General features: G+C 38.6%; 1 protein-coding gene across 6 annotated transcripts in view; it reads right to left on the bottom strand.

The window, feature by feature from the left end:
* Positions 1 to 17,362, bottom strand: part of CDK14 (cyclin dependent kinase 14) — a 272,155-nt gene that overhangs the window by 115,992 nt on the left and 138,801 nt on the right. For all 6 annotated transcript variants that reach the window (XM_072412822.1, XM_072412821.1, XM_072412827.1 and 3 more), the window contains 3 exons: positions 16,151 to 16,274; positions 13,260 to 13,380; positions 2,832 to 2,925 (listed from right to left, as the gene is read on the bottom strand). In XM_072412822.1, coding sequence (XP_072268923.1) covers positions 2,832 to 2,925; positions 13,260 to 13,380; positions 16,151 to 16,274 — 339 coding nt within the window. The remainder of the gene's footprint in view (positions 1 to 2,831; positions 2,926 to 13,259; positions 13,381 to 16,150; positions 16,275 to 17,362) is intronic.

Here is a 17,362-nt window from a genome sequence, read left to right as displayed (position 1 = left end):
TAGATTGCAAAGTGTACACAGAATCCTAACAAGACGCAATCAAGTTATACATACAGTGTCTAGGACCTGTGATGTCCTACGTACTTGGATGCAACAGCTTCATAGCTCTATGTATATACATGTTTTTAGGTTGTTATATGTCTTTTCTTTTAGAATAACTTGTAATAAAACAGTGATTGTAATAAAAGTATATTGTGTGATTAAGATGTGTCTGGTTACAAAGTTGTGTCATGTAGAGTTTGTCTCTCTTTAGAAATATGTTAGCAAGCACAGTGACTAAGTAAATGTATAAACTGTACATATAATAAAAACATATAAAGGTAAAAAAGAAATAAAATAAATGTGTAAAGCTTTTATAGTTTCCTTTTAATGTAAAGCTTTAATGTAAAGCTGGAACATTTCTAAGGAGATAGAAGCAACACATCCTATATCACCCTATCTAAGAAGCATTGGGAACAAATTGCAAATGGCTTTAACTTTAAAAGTTATAATTCTGGAAAGCGTAGAAGGATGATTATGGATAACAGGAATAAGGAATGTCATTTTCTTTAAACTTGAAAAAGTCTTCTCTATACAGTGTCTAAAAAGTAATGCGTTCTCTTTGTGTACTGTATAGAATTATGTGCATACTTTGCAATTACTTTTACAGTGTTTTGCATCCCTGGAGAAAAGTTTGTTAAAATTATTAGCTCTCTGAGTTGAAAACTTCACATTTTTTTTTTTTGCTTCCTCACAATTTTGGTTTATTATTTTTTTTTTGAAAATCAAAATAGTTTTGAACATTATCTTGCGGTTGGTCTAAAATACAATGTATAAATGCATAGTTATCAGCTCTCATGGTGCTGTGTTGACAAGATGCATGTCAATTCCCCTTTTCCACCCCCAAGAGACCTGCGGCGATTAAACAGTCAAGATGGCCTCCCCCACAATCCGCCTGTCATGTGCTTAGCCAGTATGAAGCACGAAAGAAATCCTGAATGTTCCACTCTCATGGCTGTTGTTGGAGAGTAAATGGTGCGTGAGACGTAAAGAGCCAACACAACCTAATTCTCAGAGGTCAGGAAGCACACAAATTGAAGGATGAGACGCGTTATGAGTATCAGCAGAAAATAAATCATTTCAGCATGAAGGTGTCGAAAACAAACAGATCCGCAGCCAGAAGTCATGTAGACATATAGCTAAAATACCAAAATATAAATCTAGAACAGGCCCCAATGCAGGGAAAAGATTTATTTACTTTTTTGGTGTATTGCAGTGTATTGGACAAAAAAAAAGTCTTGCCTTAATGTGTTAATGCCATGGGAGTGCTGCTTCTCAATGCTCGGGGGCACCAAACTGGTTTGTGAATATGGGCTAAACTTGCCCAATGTTTATTAGGCTCTTCAGAGTGTCTCTTTATTGTCCAATCACGGACTTGGGTTGGGGTTTGATAAAGCATTGCTTAAATGTAGTTGCAACAACAGTATATAAAATTATACAAAACATCTCCAAAAGGTTTTCTGTACACTGTTGCAGATGTTTTCACAAATGTGTCTCACTTATAGGTTGCTTTAATTCTTCTGTCTAGATCCCAAATCCACTCAATAGAGTTTAAGTATAGAAACTGGCTTGGAAACTAACCTACTTCTTCTAACACTGTTCTGATATGGACATTAGGCAAGGTTCGGGTTAATCTCTTACCGTTGGGTAAACTCCTGACTATCTAGGCAAAAACTAGAGGTATTTCATGGTACTGCAAATGCTGTTGTAAGTCTTTTGGTTTGGCTAAAAGTTCATTCGGGTCAGGAAAAACTGTCCAACGCCATGTGACGTCACACACCGTGGATCATCCCTTCACCTGCTTTAGTTTAGACAAAGACCTGCCATTTCTAAGCTTTATTCATTCATCAGTCTTTAAGACCTTTTCCATTTTTCAGTGGTCCACTTATAGTGGATTTTGTCGTATTTCAAATTAACTAAGGCCTGTGCAAGTAGTAACTAACAGTGCAGAACTTACTTGGGCCACCGTAAGGCAGTTTACTGCTTAGCTTTGTGTATCATTCCATGGTATTCATTGGACCTAAACCAACTGCAAATTACTAGTAAAACTGAATATTACTAGAAGAAAAAAAAAATAGTGTTCTAAATCTCCTTAGGCTGTGTTCACACTGGCCATGAGGTTGTGGTGGACACTTCTTCATGGCAGGGAACTGCTGCCCCTGGGGAGATGTAGTCTCTCCTTTCTACCTGTAGTCTCTCCTTTCAGCAGCCCCATATAGAATGAATAGGGGTATCAGTGAGGCTGCAGTGTTAGCAACTGAGTGGCTGGCAATGTGCCAGCCGTTGGGAGCCACGTGGGATCTCATAATCCCTCGTGGCAGATCGGAACCTGCTCTTACTGGTAGCATGTGCACAATTACACAAGGGTGGTCATAAGGAGGTGCAAAGTGTGCCACTGTACATAAGCCCTGAACCCTCCCCAGCAAGCAGGATCCCCACAGAGCCCCAAATCAGTTCAGCTAGGAGAGGGCACTAAGTTAGTGCCTTGCAAGAGCTCACTGTTGGCTACATCTGCCACTGCACTTACATATATATATTCTATTTCCTAAATTTAGAAGAAAAATAAGCTTTTCTGTAACTTGGAAATGCATTGTGTATTTCACATTACTTTTATGACAGCAACAAGGACACTGGACCAATTAAACTGAAAATTCATGAAAAGGACAAACATTCATACATTTATATTTCTAAGGAAAGCTGTATGCATTTTATACCACTGTCAGTCTCATAAAATGTCATGAATCTCATGAATAATAACTAACACTATATGATAAAGAAATAAACCGACTCACCAAAAATATTCGCTCCAGTTGGTCCTGTATGTCCTTCATTCCAGGAAAAGCAGCTACACCCTGGATCATTTCTACAAATATGCAGCCCACACCCCTGCCAAGGAGAGAAAAGAAAAATTGCAATAAATGTAGGGATCACTATAAATTGTACACGTCATGTGTCATCAACATACAGCTACTCTGCAATTCCAACGTACATAAACCAAGTGCCAATCAATCAGCCAAGCAATTCAAACTGGAAATATGAGCATGCATTCTTTGCAAGCCTATTATTTTATGAATGCAAACCTCCTGCAGTGAAATGAAAGCTTTATAACACCTACACTGCTGAAGAGAAGAAAACAATACAAAAAGTATTCTACAGCAGAGCTGTTTACATCTCTATAAATAATGCATTATTATCAACCGGCTCTGTTTATGAAGCTGAAGAGCCTGTAATGTGTACAATGGATGTGCTTTTAGTGTATGAACAGATGCCCACCTTGTTCCTGTGAACATATAGCCAAATAACATGTAACCAGTTGCTACCTGTATGCTGGTGGGGAGATTTACCTTCATTTCCTGTCCAACAAATGCAATAAGAAGTGGATAAAATGCCCCTCTTAGGTAGTCGTCACCATGATCATCCCGATCTGGTGACAACTACAACTTTTTGGATTTCCCATTACTCGGTAACAATATTCACCATGGTTATATTCAGAGGTTGAATAAACATGACGGAGGTTCTAATACTTTCTCTACTTTATCTGCCTCATCCAATTAAAGTATATTTAAAGCCAACATTTTTTTTGTGTGTTGTTTCATAGTGCAGCTACTTGTAGCAAGCAGTGCAAATTTCAGTGTCAATTGTACAGCCATCTGACCATCATGAATAAAATATCTGGAAGTTTGCCATAATACTGGAATCAAAGTACTGCAGCATGGAACATCGAATCTAGACATCTACCCTCGTTTCTTCTCTTTATCTTCATTTTTGCAGGATTTCATCACCCTCTCCCCAATGTACTTTTGTGGGTAAGATTGATTTTCTGAGCTGTTTGTTGAGCACCATATGGTAACACCATTAATAATTCATTTGGTCATCCATATTCTTATTCATATTCATCCTGCATGGCTTTGACTGATAATGCAATTTTATAACCTGTCTCATAACAAATTTGGGTTCTCTATAAAAAAACATTTGCTGGTGATGGCATTTGAAGATATGGGAGTGTGTTTTCAACCTTGTTTTGGTTCTACCCTTTTAATGGCCTGTATGTGTGGGGAGCTCCATACTGTAGGGCGCATTTATCATGCAAATCAGCAATACTTTTAATTTTGAGGAGTTTTGGTCTTATGTCAAAGGCATCAGCTTGGGATGTATTTGAGATCCTTTAGAATTCATTGACAGGTACATTGACCTGCCATTATTATCCTCTTGATCTGTGTACAAAAGCCCGTGGAAGTCTTGAGATAAAATAAGGCAGCTACAGAGCTACTGTGCCACAAAACCAAGATAATACATGCTTTCCATGAAAGGGGGAGCCAGCTTGCTGTGAATTAGGACTGTGTACCCGCAGACTAGTCAGAGCACCCATGTAAATCCCTGTCCACGGCCAAAAGCATTAGGCATATAGGCATCAGAACTGGACCATGGAAAAATGGAAGAAGGTTTTCTGGTCTAACGAATCACATTGTGTTCTAGACCCGGGTTTCTTTACCAGGGTACCTCAAAAGCCTGCTGGGGTTTTTTTGAGCTATGAAAAATTTGTGCCTCGTAGGTCAGTATAAGTAACACCAATTATCTTTTGGCTGTATGTAAGTGTGGCATTCCTTTAAATGGGCAGCTGACCACCACATCAATCTACTGTGAGCTATGGATATAGTAATTGTAGCAGAGGATCTCTGAAAACCTGAACGTTTTTCAAAGGGTTCCGACATGTTAACAGAGAAACACTGTTCTAAGCCATGTGGGTGGTTTGGGTACATGTGTTTTATTTACTAGGGAAGGGGTGGCAACTAAATGCATGGGAAAAATGGGAAGAAGGCCGACTAACAGAAGAAGTCCACCCTAAAGGATCTGCCGCTAATGTCCTGGTGGAAAATACTACAGAACACCGTCAGAGCTCTTATAAAGTCCATGTCTTAATGAGGAGAGGTTTTGAAGGGGGACCTAAACAATATTAGCCAGGTGGTTGTAAAGTTTAGGCTGATCAATGTATGTTCCTATTCATGTTTGTGCTTATATGACTTATATTTTTTATTTTAACACTTTTTTGTATTGTTTATGGTGCAGATATTTTTTGGTTAGATTTAGCACATGACATTGTGGAACCACTGTTCTGTACAGGAGGAAAGGACTGCTGACCCAGACAAATAGAAGCTATGGCATCAAGTAATTGTCTAGAAAAAAAGCTGAATTTAAGGTATTTGTGCTGTGAGTTTAGTAAAAATAGATGCAGGAGGGGGACTTCAGAGGAAAATAGGGATCCTGAAATTAGCCTTTAAATAAGTCCAATTTTCAGAGACACTGCTACTGCTCCGACACAAACAAACCAACTACAATAAATTTTTTCCCAAGTGGTCTGAACTCTTGGTAGCTAATTCCGCAGAACAATCAAGAAAGGTAATTCAACCCAAAAGCCAAAGCAATTCCTTTCATTTGTATATTTGGTAGAAAAAAGTAATGTTTTAAGAAAATATTTTGATACAAGGCAGAAAAAAAATGGCACGGTAATCAATGGCTATGACTAAAGTAAATTGGAAAAGTAGGTGATTACATATAATGTTCCATCTGTCCTGCCTGGTTACTGGAGAAGGCGAATTGATTAAACTGCCAGTCATCATTTGCCTTTCTCAGAGGTCCATTACGCAGCTACAGCCACAATAAATCTTCGTCAAGTGCTCGCGGAATCAGGGATGAAAATGAGTCAAGTTAGGAAAAAAATGAAGTTCTAGAAGTCTCATTACCAGAGAGGAATGTGTTTAACTGACTAGACTTAAAATGAAGATACAAACATCTGTCGGCTAAAAAAAACTGATTTGCAATGTTAGAAATACTGGAGGCAATATTGAGGGGAACACGCTGGCCAATAGCAGCAACCGCAGACAGATGGATGGGAGGCATTTTGTAGGGTGCAGCAATATTTAGCGTATCAATCGAAACGGAGGTGTTGGATACAGTAGGGTCAATTGCCTATTATAAGTTCATAGATAACCAATGCCAAATTGCCAGCGTCTGTTGCAAAATTTTGCCAGTAACATGACCTTATTTTGCAGGCCGACAACACTTAAGCTTTGTACACATGCTAGATAATTGTTGCTAAATATGAAAGTTTCTGATGCTCTTGGGTGAAAATCAAGCATCTGTAAAGTGGTTCCCCTACATAGCAATCCTCCTCCATACTAGATCACTAAAAGACCAACTGGGTCAACCACTGTAATTTTTAATGGGAAGGACACAGTGGCATGCCTCTCATGCATCCTCCCTTCTCCATAGAGATGGACAACACTGTATGGCGCTTGAGATGAATGCCTGTGATCATCAAAAATCTAGGATCTCTACAAGGATTTCCCAACGTTGTGTGAATATCCAGTGTGGCATACCACTAAACGACCAACCACCAAGATGACCAATGTTATTTTCTATGGAAGGAAGCAGCAGCTACCTCCTGCTCTTCCTCCTTCCACACAGCTGTATGCTATCCGAGATGAACAATTGTTTCAATCTACGATGTGTACAGTGATCCACCAATGTTGTGTAGCTATCGCCGCTGGCAGATCACTAAATGACCAACCAGGAAACCTACTGTCCATTCCTATTGGGGAGCATGGAGAGGTGTGTGCCTCCTGCTCATTTTCCCTTGTCCCCTCCCCATGGAACTGATCAGTGTCATGTCTACAGACCTCATTTACTCTACTGTCACTGTAAATGATCAAGAAAGGTAATTTTTTAGCTAAACTAGTGACTATGGACATTGTAAAGTGCTGTGTATTATGTTGGCACTATATAAATTCTGGATAGCAATAATATGGAAATCTGTATGCAGCTTTAGTCACTGCATGATAATGAGAAGCAGCCTTCTCAGCCTACTAGTTAAGGCCCTACAGTCATCCATTGACTACCTATCATGTTTTTCATATAGGCAGCCAATGGAGGACTGTACCAACCCCTAAACGCCCAACCCTTAACTGAGGAAGGGTACAGGGGAGGCTAACAAACTTCTGCTTTACATGACTATTTGACCCGCACAAGAAGAGAAAGCACAGATTTCCTAAAAATTAGAGTATTAATACATGCTTTTTGGATTTAGACAAAAATCACTTAGTTCTGATTACAGCTCGAAAGCTGGTGCACAACCCAGCACTTTTCAGTAACCACCCAGCTGTTTTTGGATGGTTGCTGAAAAGTTGGGTCACAATAAAGGGGTCCCCACACACCTACAGGTTCTTTCTGCCAAGCTTAAAAAGATTTCTGGGGAAAATGCTGAAAAGGCAAACAATTATGCAAAAGAGAATTGGAAGGGTTGCTTTGTAAACCAGCAGGGGATGATTCAGGCAGTGCTTGGTATTTTAGTGCAACCAAGGCAGAATTGCCAGAAAACAGGAAATCAGGAACTGACCATATAGCTATCAGGATGAAAAAAAATTTGTAGCACTTTTACAGGGAGAACATTTGGGGAAATAAGCTTTTATCGCAAATGTGCTGTATATTTTTTTGTGTCCAGACCACAGCTCCAGGACCAGACTTTTTTTCTCATATCATATCATGGCCAAGTTTACTCAGAAGGCAGGAAAATGTCTTGAATTGTGAACTGATCAATGTCACAAAGACGCTGAACCTTCAGGTCAAAACCAGAATTCCTGGCTACATCCATGTCCACGCTAGGTCACCCTCTGCATGAAGAAGAGACGGCTCTGTCAGCCCCAATGCACTTCCAGTAACAGATGGACAGCTGTCGCCTACAGAATCAAATGCAAGAGAAGCAGCTGCTGCAGAAGGACTGGCGGTCCCAAGTGACAAAAAAAGTTGCAAGTTACCTCTTTAAAAAAAAACAGGTAATACTAACATACATTTTGTATAACATATTTTGGAAGGAGAACAAAGTGTTTACAGACGGGTGATCATTTATCATCCTATAATCTCTCTGGCAGTAAATTGAAAGTCTGCATCTCCCAATTCCCAAACATTTCCCCAGCTAAGGAATTTGTGAAATGTTAATTTTGCAGCTCCAGCCCAGCTCCATTTGCTTATTTTATCAAATATTTAATGTAAGTAGATTCAAACCTCAACCGGATAAAATTTAGTTCTGTGTTTCAGAAACATTGCTCGGTTCAAATCCTAAAATAGTATTCTAGCATTGCTACCTCGGCCTACGTACATTCACTCAGATCAGCTGCATGCCATTGTTCTGCACCAAAATGAAAATGGTGAAACACAACAAAGCAAAATATGGCAGCATGTCAGCTTGTACTCTTTGCCAGGTACACACATGTCAGGGTGACAATGTAGGAGCACAGCTGTCACTCTATAACAGGAAGTGTCTGAACAAAGATTTAAATAACTTTTGAAATTACATTACCAAGCTAAACCCTATATAAAAATTCAGCAGCTGGCTTTAAAGCTACTCTAATTCAATACAAGTCTTGGATCCGTTCTAACATTGCCCTAATACCCGATTGGCTACACAGCATTGAGATACTCATGTTTCAGTGAGCCTGATTTATTAAAGCTCTACAAGACTGGAGAAGATAGACTATCATGGGAGAACCCGGGTGATCCTTCAAACCTGGAATGGATTTCATATTAAAAGAAAATGTTTCAATCCTGGACCAGATCTATGTAGGTTTGCTAGATCACCCAGGTCTACCCATAATAATCTATCTTTTCCAGTCTTGGAGAGTTTTATAAACTCAGACCCATTGTGCTCAGGATATACATCTGTCAGTTGTATTTCCACTGCTATTAACACAGGAACACACACAGACAATTATAACAATACAATGAAATTACAAACAAAAAAGTCAAGTTGTGAGTGAGAACAGTTTCCTACTCTCTGATTTACTAAAGGAACTTAGGCTTTTCACCCAGCAAAGTGAATTATCCCCATGCAAGAAAATGTTTAATTTGCTTAATGAATGTGGCCATTATTCACTTTGCAAAGAATATCCAATCACCATCACCAAATAAATCTTAACAAACAGAATGTTCCTACCTTGTGATTGGATGGTTGACGTCAGCAATTCACTTTCACTATGTGAACAGACTAAAGTCCTTTAATAAATACTGACCCAGGCAGAGTCTGGGAGGTAACGTTTGGTTAGATGGCTTCATGTGGGGCCAACATTTTAAATCCTATTACAAAATATTTTAAGATTTATTCATTTTTATTGTTCTATCTAATCATGTTGAATAAATGTTGGGAAAATAATTCTTTAATTTCATTTTTTTATGATTTAATGTAATAATACACTGCACAAAAAGCCAACTCCAGAACTTTTGCCCAGCAGTGTAATTCTATACACACACACACACACACACACATTTTCTGCTTTTGTTGGGTGGTTTTCAGATATCTTTGGCCCAGTTTGAGCTTGGTTTTGGCTAATCTTAAGCCAGCATTGGGTTTACTTTTTTGAAATGATATCCGAAAACTATTCCTATGGATTACGGGATCGCACTGTTGCTATGGAAACGCAGAACCTCCATTCCACAGGGGAGCTTTATTTAAAAACAAAATGTGTAGAAATATGTCCTCCCGGGAAGAGACGTCAATCAAGAGCTTTCCAACTGCGCTTCAGCTCACCCTCGGAAAGGCTAAATGTTAACAATATTATCATAAACACAAGATAAGGATTGACATGTCCATTCTCACATTTCAAAACACGCAGCCCCGCCATATGCTGGATAAAGGTATTAATAATTTAGCTGGTTAAGATTTACTGATTCTCAGTTGCTGAAAACAATGACATGCTAGATTTCTCCACAGCACAAAGAAATGTGAAAAAATTAATGATTGGGCTCCTCGGTAGCAATAATTAAGGAACTTATTTTATTAAAGAGATTTTTATTAGCCTAATGGAGATCCAGAGCAGCCAATCAAATTCAAACCTACATTGGAAAATGCCAATGGAAGAATATGGAATGGAATGTCACTGGGCTAATCAATTACATTCATTAAGCCTGGCCTAGCCCTCTCCTGTCTCCCAACAGACTTCTCCCCCAGCCCCTTTTTGCTGGGTGCACCACCCAACACTTTTCAGTAATCACCCCGCTGTTTTTGGGTCATTACTGAAAAGTTGGGTGACATCACTGTGACCACCACCTGCCTACAGCTTCTTCCCACCCAGCTTAAAAAAAAATTCTGGGGAGATGACTGTCGAATGCTCCTTACTTATCACTGAGCTGTCCATCACACCCACGGTTCAACAGGGAGACTCCAAAAATTGTGAAAGGGAAAAGTCCATATTTATAAAGAACTTTGGCTGTCTATTGTTAGTTTTCACCTATCCCACCACTTCGATGGCCCACTTGATCTGCGGCTGCCCAATTATGCCCAATTACATTATCTTCTGGTAATCCCTACACAGTCTCCAGTGCTGAAAGCAAGTACCCCAGCATCTGAGGCTTATTCAAGTTAAGGAATCTTCTTTCTGTCCCCCTCCCTCTAACTCTATCATGACCTGACCCTATCTCACCTGATTTGTTGGTGGGGCATTTAAACTAGGGCTGACCTATAGCGTTTGCTCCCGTAAACTGCTGAGTGCCGCAATCCTGTTATTATTCATTGGCAAACCACATTCTGTCTGACATTTCTAACTCATTGCCCACCCTAACCTCAACCATTCTCTTGCCTCTGTCCCTTTGGAAATCATATTCGAAGCTACTCATGTTCGACACCAAATCTGACTGACTTTTTCCTGACCACTCTCTCACTTATGACCCCCAGATTCCCCACTTGCTTGACCCTCTTCTGTGTTTTGACCCTTGGTTGACTTTGAACCACTGATCCTCCCTGTGCTTTCTGGACAGCTTTGCCTTACCCAGAGTTCTGCTTTCACTTCTGTCCCTCAGTCCTACATCTACCATCCCTTGCTCAACTCATGAAGGCAACTGTGTGCTCGGGCAGTGCTACCAACTTCCCGAGGCTGATCGAGGGTTACCATAGGAGAAACATGAAAAGGAAATTGGAAGATTCCTGTATGACCTACACTGACACTGGACTAGTGCATGACCCATGCATTTCTAAAACTACTGATCATCCTACACTGTAGGTCTCACAGGAAAAATGGAAAATTAAAATTGAATTAAAAGAAAAAGAAAAAAAAGAAAAAAGAAAAAGAAGAAAAATGTAAAAACAAACAAATTAGGGAAAAAAACAGAAAAGCCTAATAAAAGAAAGAAAAATAATGGGACAAAACAATAATATGAAGAAAAAAATGGAAGAGAAATTAGTTGGTGGGCCTCTGGATCGTTGCTCACATTTTGTACTTTTCTTAGCAATGATTAGTATTTTTGTGTGTGCCTATATATAGTTAGCAGATTTGAGCAGTACCTGTGCACACTGTACACAGCCTTGGCTCTTACGTATTATGATTTAGCAATCACAATGTAAAATCCGTTGAAGGTCGTTGTTGTTCAGAATCATTCCCAGGTAGCAAATGAAGTGTAAAAACAATTTGGAGGCAATGACCCCGGTCTCCTGATACATCCACAGAGACAATGTTACTGCTTTCATTAGGGTGCAGCTGGTTTGCGGATTCCTTCTCCTGCGCCCACCTCCCTGAGCTCATCTGCCTCACTAGCTGATACTTAGAGGAACATAAGAGCTTTGTTATGTCTGACTGCCGATTGTACAACATTACACAATTGCAAACAGTAGTCCTGTCTTTGTTTAAACAAAGGATCTTAAAGGGAAGAACCCTAAATTCCTAAAAAGGGAACCTCCCAAAATTCACTTGAACAGAGTACTGATCACCACTGTTCCCAGTCTATTAAATGTGGGGTGCCTAAAGGGTTACATTGTGGTCATTTATTGGTGGTGGAGATGTGATCCTCTCTGATCTTCACTATCGCCTATGGAGTACCCCACTTTCCAATTACAAATTTCAATACCTAAAGTGGAGATGACCTTAAAAGTGGTGATCAGAAAGAAAAGTTGCAATCTTTTCATCTTATTTTTAAAAATAGGAAAAATAGTGAATATGAATGCTTTGGTTTATATTGCTTTAATAATGCTTCATCATCAATTATTTATTTAAAGGTTATTACAAATGAATATTAATAAAGTTAGAATATATTTTACCCTGAAATGGCAATTTTTCTTTGAAATAAAGAAGCCTGTGGCCATTCTTTGCACCTCATGTGAAACTAATTCCACCACAAATCCTAATCTCTTCTTTCCCTAGTAGTCACAGAACTACAAAAAGTTATCCCATATTCACTTTTGCAGCCACTATTTCTTTTACTACTGACACCACCACCATCTTCATCCACTGTTCCAAACATTGCAGATGCCATGCTGAAAATCACAACACTTTTGCATATGGGCCACTTTTTTACAACCCTGTTCTCTCGCAATACCGTACCCAATTACCAGGCCTAAGAGTAGTCATTTGGTGGGTATCTGTTAGACCTATAGATGTTAGACAGGAAAATGGTGACAACGCAGACCTTTTCCCTTCAGGCCTCCCATACACACAAGGCCTTGCCATCCCATCAGTAACGATGCAGCGGGATAACAAGCAGTACTAATGGTGTCATTTGTCATACAGGCTCACCTCGGGAGAAGTTAATATTTATTTGTGAAGCTTCAGTAGCAGACACACTGGAGGTCTGTGGGCTCACATTTATCACCCAGACACAAGTAATGGCAACCCTAAATTTTGTAAGTGAGAAAAAAATGCAAAGCTATTAAGAAATGTGACATGACAGGAATTGCTAACCACACGGTTAAGTGCCCAGCTGCTCCCCATATCAGTGTGCTGAGTGCAAGCTTACAAGAGGTGAGATGGCTATATGTGGCCAGCTCATTCATCTACACAATGACATAGAATTTAGAATAAAGTGAACCTGTCGTTATAAAAATACCCCACAAGGAGGTGAGGTGGCTCAATGGATAGAACCTTACCTTTGCAGCACTAGAGTCCATCATTAAATTATGTTTGGTGTAAATGGAGCAGGAAAGTGTTAACACCTCTGTCAATTATTACTGTGAGTATTTGCCATGGAGAATAATACATAATGTTGTATTCTTTCTAGATAAAGTCTACAATCATACATAATTTGTATTATCCAATTTACAGCCAGGGCTGGTTTTAGGGTAGGGCAAGCTGGGAAACATCCCAGAACTCCCACCCTCCCCAGAACCCCTAACTGACAACTTTTAATATTTGTCTATGAACCCATTTTTTTCTAAAACCATCCCTGTTCACAGGGGTCTGACTTACCACATGTCCAGGCAGGTGGAGTATTCCGTAGAACCCAGCAGCACATCTGGAGGTCGGTACCAAAGTGTTACTACTTCATTAGAGTAAGTGTGGCTGGGGACCGACTTGGCTCGAGCAAGACCTGCAGGAGAAAGTAAATTCAAGTCACCAAATTTTAAAGATGGGGCAATGAAAAAAAAATTATATATATGTTTGTTTTGCAATTCCAAAAAACAGGTATATACAAAATAAAAAACTCAGAAATGACCCACCGCTGCTGGGCTATAAGTTAATGACAGCACCACCGCCTTGGACTACCAATGACCATGCCATACTGGTCCTCCATGACTTTCCCATCACTGTACACTAAATACTAAAGACTAAATACCTCTCTTTCCACTGATGAGCTTAATGATAGATACACCCACAGAAAAGCTGATAACCACTATCATATAGTAGCAAATGTAAAAGCAGATTTATAGAAGAATAAATGTAAAACTTTTTAAATCATTATACACAAATACACTCGGCTGTACAATGTATTGTTATGTAACCTATTACTAACAGCCACCATAGAAATGAAAGGAATTACAGAACACCTTCCCATTTTTCTTAAATAATATCTAGAATAATATTAATGTTGAAACAAACATTTTCAGCCAATAAGTTAACAGATGGAAATGATGCAAATAAAAGAAGTTCACAGAGTTTATATACATTTAAATAACTCCTGTTGCATGCAGATAGTGGCCCTTGTTGGAATTAAAACAAAGTAAACAAAGCCAACCACTGAACCATCATGCTGCTGATAACACCAATGTATAAACCGATCAATACCACTATGTCAAGTCAGAAGAAAAATCTAGTGGAACAGCCACATACTTAAGACTCATTCTTTTGTTAGCGGGCACTATCACATATGACCTATTGTGACCGCTGACTATCCTATGGGAACTGGTGACAATACAAAGCAAACTCTACAACACAGATGCAATCCTTTGAGGGATTTTCTCATCTGATCGATTGGGCTGATCTGTTATGCATACATTGAAATTAATGACTATGTAAGGAGCAATCTTTTGCTCAGCTATGCCCTAAGCTCACTCAAATCATACTTAGGAGGACGTGATCAATACATTGATATTTTTGTCTCTGATACTCATCTGTAATTTGAAAACAGGCATGTTAAAAAATACAAATGATATAGCCAGAGGATACTAACACCATTGTGTTTTGTGGAGCTTCCTAAATATGTGTTAGAAATGTATTTACTTGCCAACAGGACAATCATTTTCCATACTTGATTTGGGTATAAGCTGTTTGTAGTTTTATAACACTGCAATGCACAAACAACACCTTTAGGAGGTATTAACGTTTTTTATAACCTGAAAAATAACTACTAAGTGGTAATTATTGTGGCATAGGAGACTTTGTAAATAACTTTTGGACCTTTTTTTTTACCATTAGTTTTTTATATAAATACTGCCTATAAAAAATGCACAGTATAATTTACATTCTTGACCCATTCCTATCAATAGAGACAAGTGCTGGGGCAAAGTTACTCATGTATACATGGGCAGTAGATGCCTAATGACCAAGGTAAGCGAATGGCAATCTGGAAAATTCCACAAAGGATGGCAATAGGTATAATGGAGGAGTGACAAAGTGTGTGGACCAGACACCATTAGAAGAAGAAAAGATAGGTGTCAATGCTGGTACAGTGGATGGCATTGGCATAAAAAGTAGAAAGAAAAAAGTTTTTTAATACACTTCCAAGGAGAAAGTACAAAATCATAACTGCTACTGTTCAACAGGTTCCCCACTTTCAAAAGATCGTTACTTTGATTCTTAAAAGATAGTGTTTGTCATATTTATAAAAAGATCACCATTTCACAATTTGTCAGGAATCACTAACCTTAGAAAGTGGGAGACGCTCTAGGTCACAATGATGATTAGACCCCAATTGCCATTATTTCACATTTGAAAACTGGCAATCATTGGCTACAATGAAAATTTCCAAGCACCCATTGACATTTGGTGCTCTGTTATTCCATTGTACAGAAGTGAGTTTCTAATCACCAATTGTCATTACATAAAATCCAATCTCTCTTTTATATAATGTTATATGATCACCACCTCTTTATAAATAGGCCCCTATGTAGCCTGATACCTGGGAAAATGTTAAACCGGCATTATTTCACATTTGAAAACTGGCAATCATTGGCTACAATAAAAGTTTTTAAGCACCGATTGACATTTGGTGCTCAGTTATTCCATTGTAGAGACGTGAGTTTCTAATCACCAATCACCATTACATAGAATCCAATCGCTCTTTTATATAATGTTATATGATCACGTTATATGATCACCTCTTTATAAATAGGCCCCTATGTAGCCTGATACCTGAGAAAATCTTAAACCGGTAAGGAGCATATGGTGGGTATTCCACAAATCGCTGTAATATGTATAAGCTTCTGCAAATTATACAAATTGGTGCCGAGAGAAGGGCAACTAGTGAAGAAATCATTCTGTATTCAGACTCCACCTAATCAGCTTCTAAAATTAACTTTTTTTTATGTGGATTGACAAGTCTGCCCTAATATGCTTTCACTGAAGCCAACATATGAAGCATTAACAAAGCAGCCCTTAACAAGTGCAAATAAATGTAGATTTAGTTGTTGGCTAGAGTTGCCCCTTAAAAAAAAAGATCTCTGCAGAAAGAGGATTATTTGAGGCTATGTTTCTCAAAAACATCCTTTTCTCATTTTGAGATAACTGTTAAGTTAAAGAGAAAAAAAAAAACAATAATAACAAGAGATGAGATTATCCAAAGAAGAGTCAAAAATCAATAGAGCCCTCTGGCCTCCTCCACAATATACCAAAACACTAATTAAAGTCAAAGGTCTTCATACCAAAGTCGGCCAGCTTTAGCTCCCCTGTATCGCTGATCAGCAGGTTCTGTGGTTTCAGGTCTCTGTGCAAAATGTGGCCTTGGTGAATATAGGAGAGTCCTCGCAGCAGCTGGAATAAAAACAACTGAAAAGGAAATAGAATTAGCTCATTAATAATCTGAATATTATTATAGGGATGACATGAACATATGTAAAGGGATTTAGAGGTTCAATGCATTTGTTCACTTTCAATCATCAGTGACCACATGACCTAAACATAGGCAATGACCATGCGGGGGGAGTGCTGAAGCAGCTGTAAGACAACTATTGGGGCTGACACCTAATATTGACCACTATGGGCGACTACTGGGGCAAACACAATGTACAATTTTCTCTCAATGGCTTTTTCCATTAATAGCATGATCTGCATTACGATTGATTTAAACTGATCCTTTTGGTCGACAGGAATTCAGTGAATCATCCACTTGATTGGTATTTCGAACATTTTCACTATGAGAAAAATAGTATCGATCTCAGTACTGTGTTTAATAAATAAAAAAAAAAACAAAACATTTTTGATTGGTATTCTGTCTTCAAAGTCATAAAAATGATAGTTTTGAATATATTTGACATTTTCAAATCGATCGTTTTTTAATCGATCATCTAATCAATAAATATATAAAATTATTTCACATGAAACTACATCACCCCTGATGCTGCAAAAGTCAAAATGGCCCCATATCTAAGGGCCCCAAGATCTAAAAATTAGAGAAAGAAGCAGTTTTTGACAGTGTCACCAACATAGTTAAAAATCTTACTTATTTTGTTGTTGTCATTTGTTGTAGATGTGTTCTTGCATGCATTTTGCACTCCACGGTCCAAAAGCTGCCCTTAAGGTCTATAGGTCTGCCATTGTTCATTTCCATTAGATAGGGAATTAGTATTTTTTATTGTATTTGCTTCATGCACATTTCATAGCACGTAGCTGAAAATGTTCTAAGTCTGAAAAATTAAAGCAAATGCTTCCAACACATCTAAGGACGGGCAAGCTTTAATACTTCCTTGCCAAATAAGCTCCCCAAGTAATTGTTCAGCAACATTATGTGCCCAAAACTGAGGCCAATTGATTACCTGAATATACTGAGTGACTAAGGTTATTTTTTTTAATCAATGAATTTCTCCACCTAATGGCACGGGCATTTTCCAAAATGACAATGCCAGTATTCACAGGCC

Source organism: Pyxicephalus adspersus, chromosome 5 (assembly GCF_032062135.1).
Source record: "Pyxicephalus adspersus chromosome 5, UCB_Pads_2.0, whole genome shotgun sequence".
NCBI classification, from domain to species: Eukaryota; Metazoa; Chordata; class Amphibia; order Anura; family Pyxicephalidae; genus Pyxicephalus; species Pyxicephalus adspersus.
This window is presented reverse-complemented; position numbering and strand designations above follow the sequence as displayed.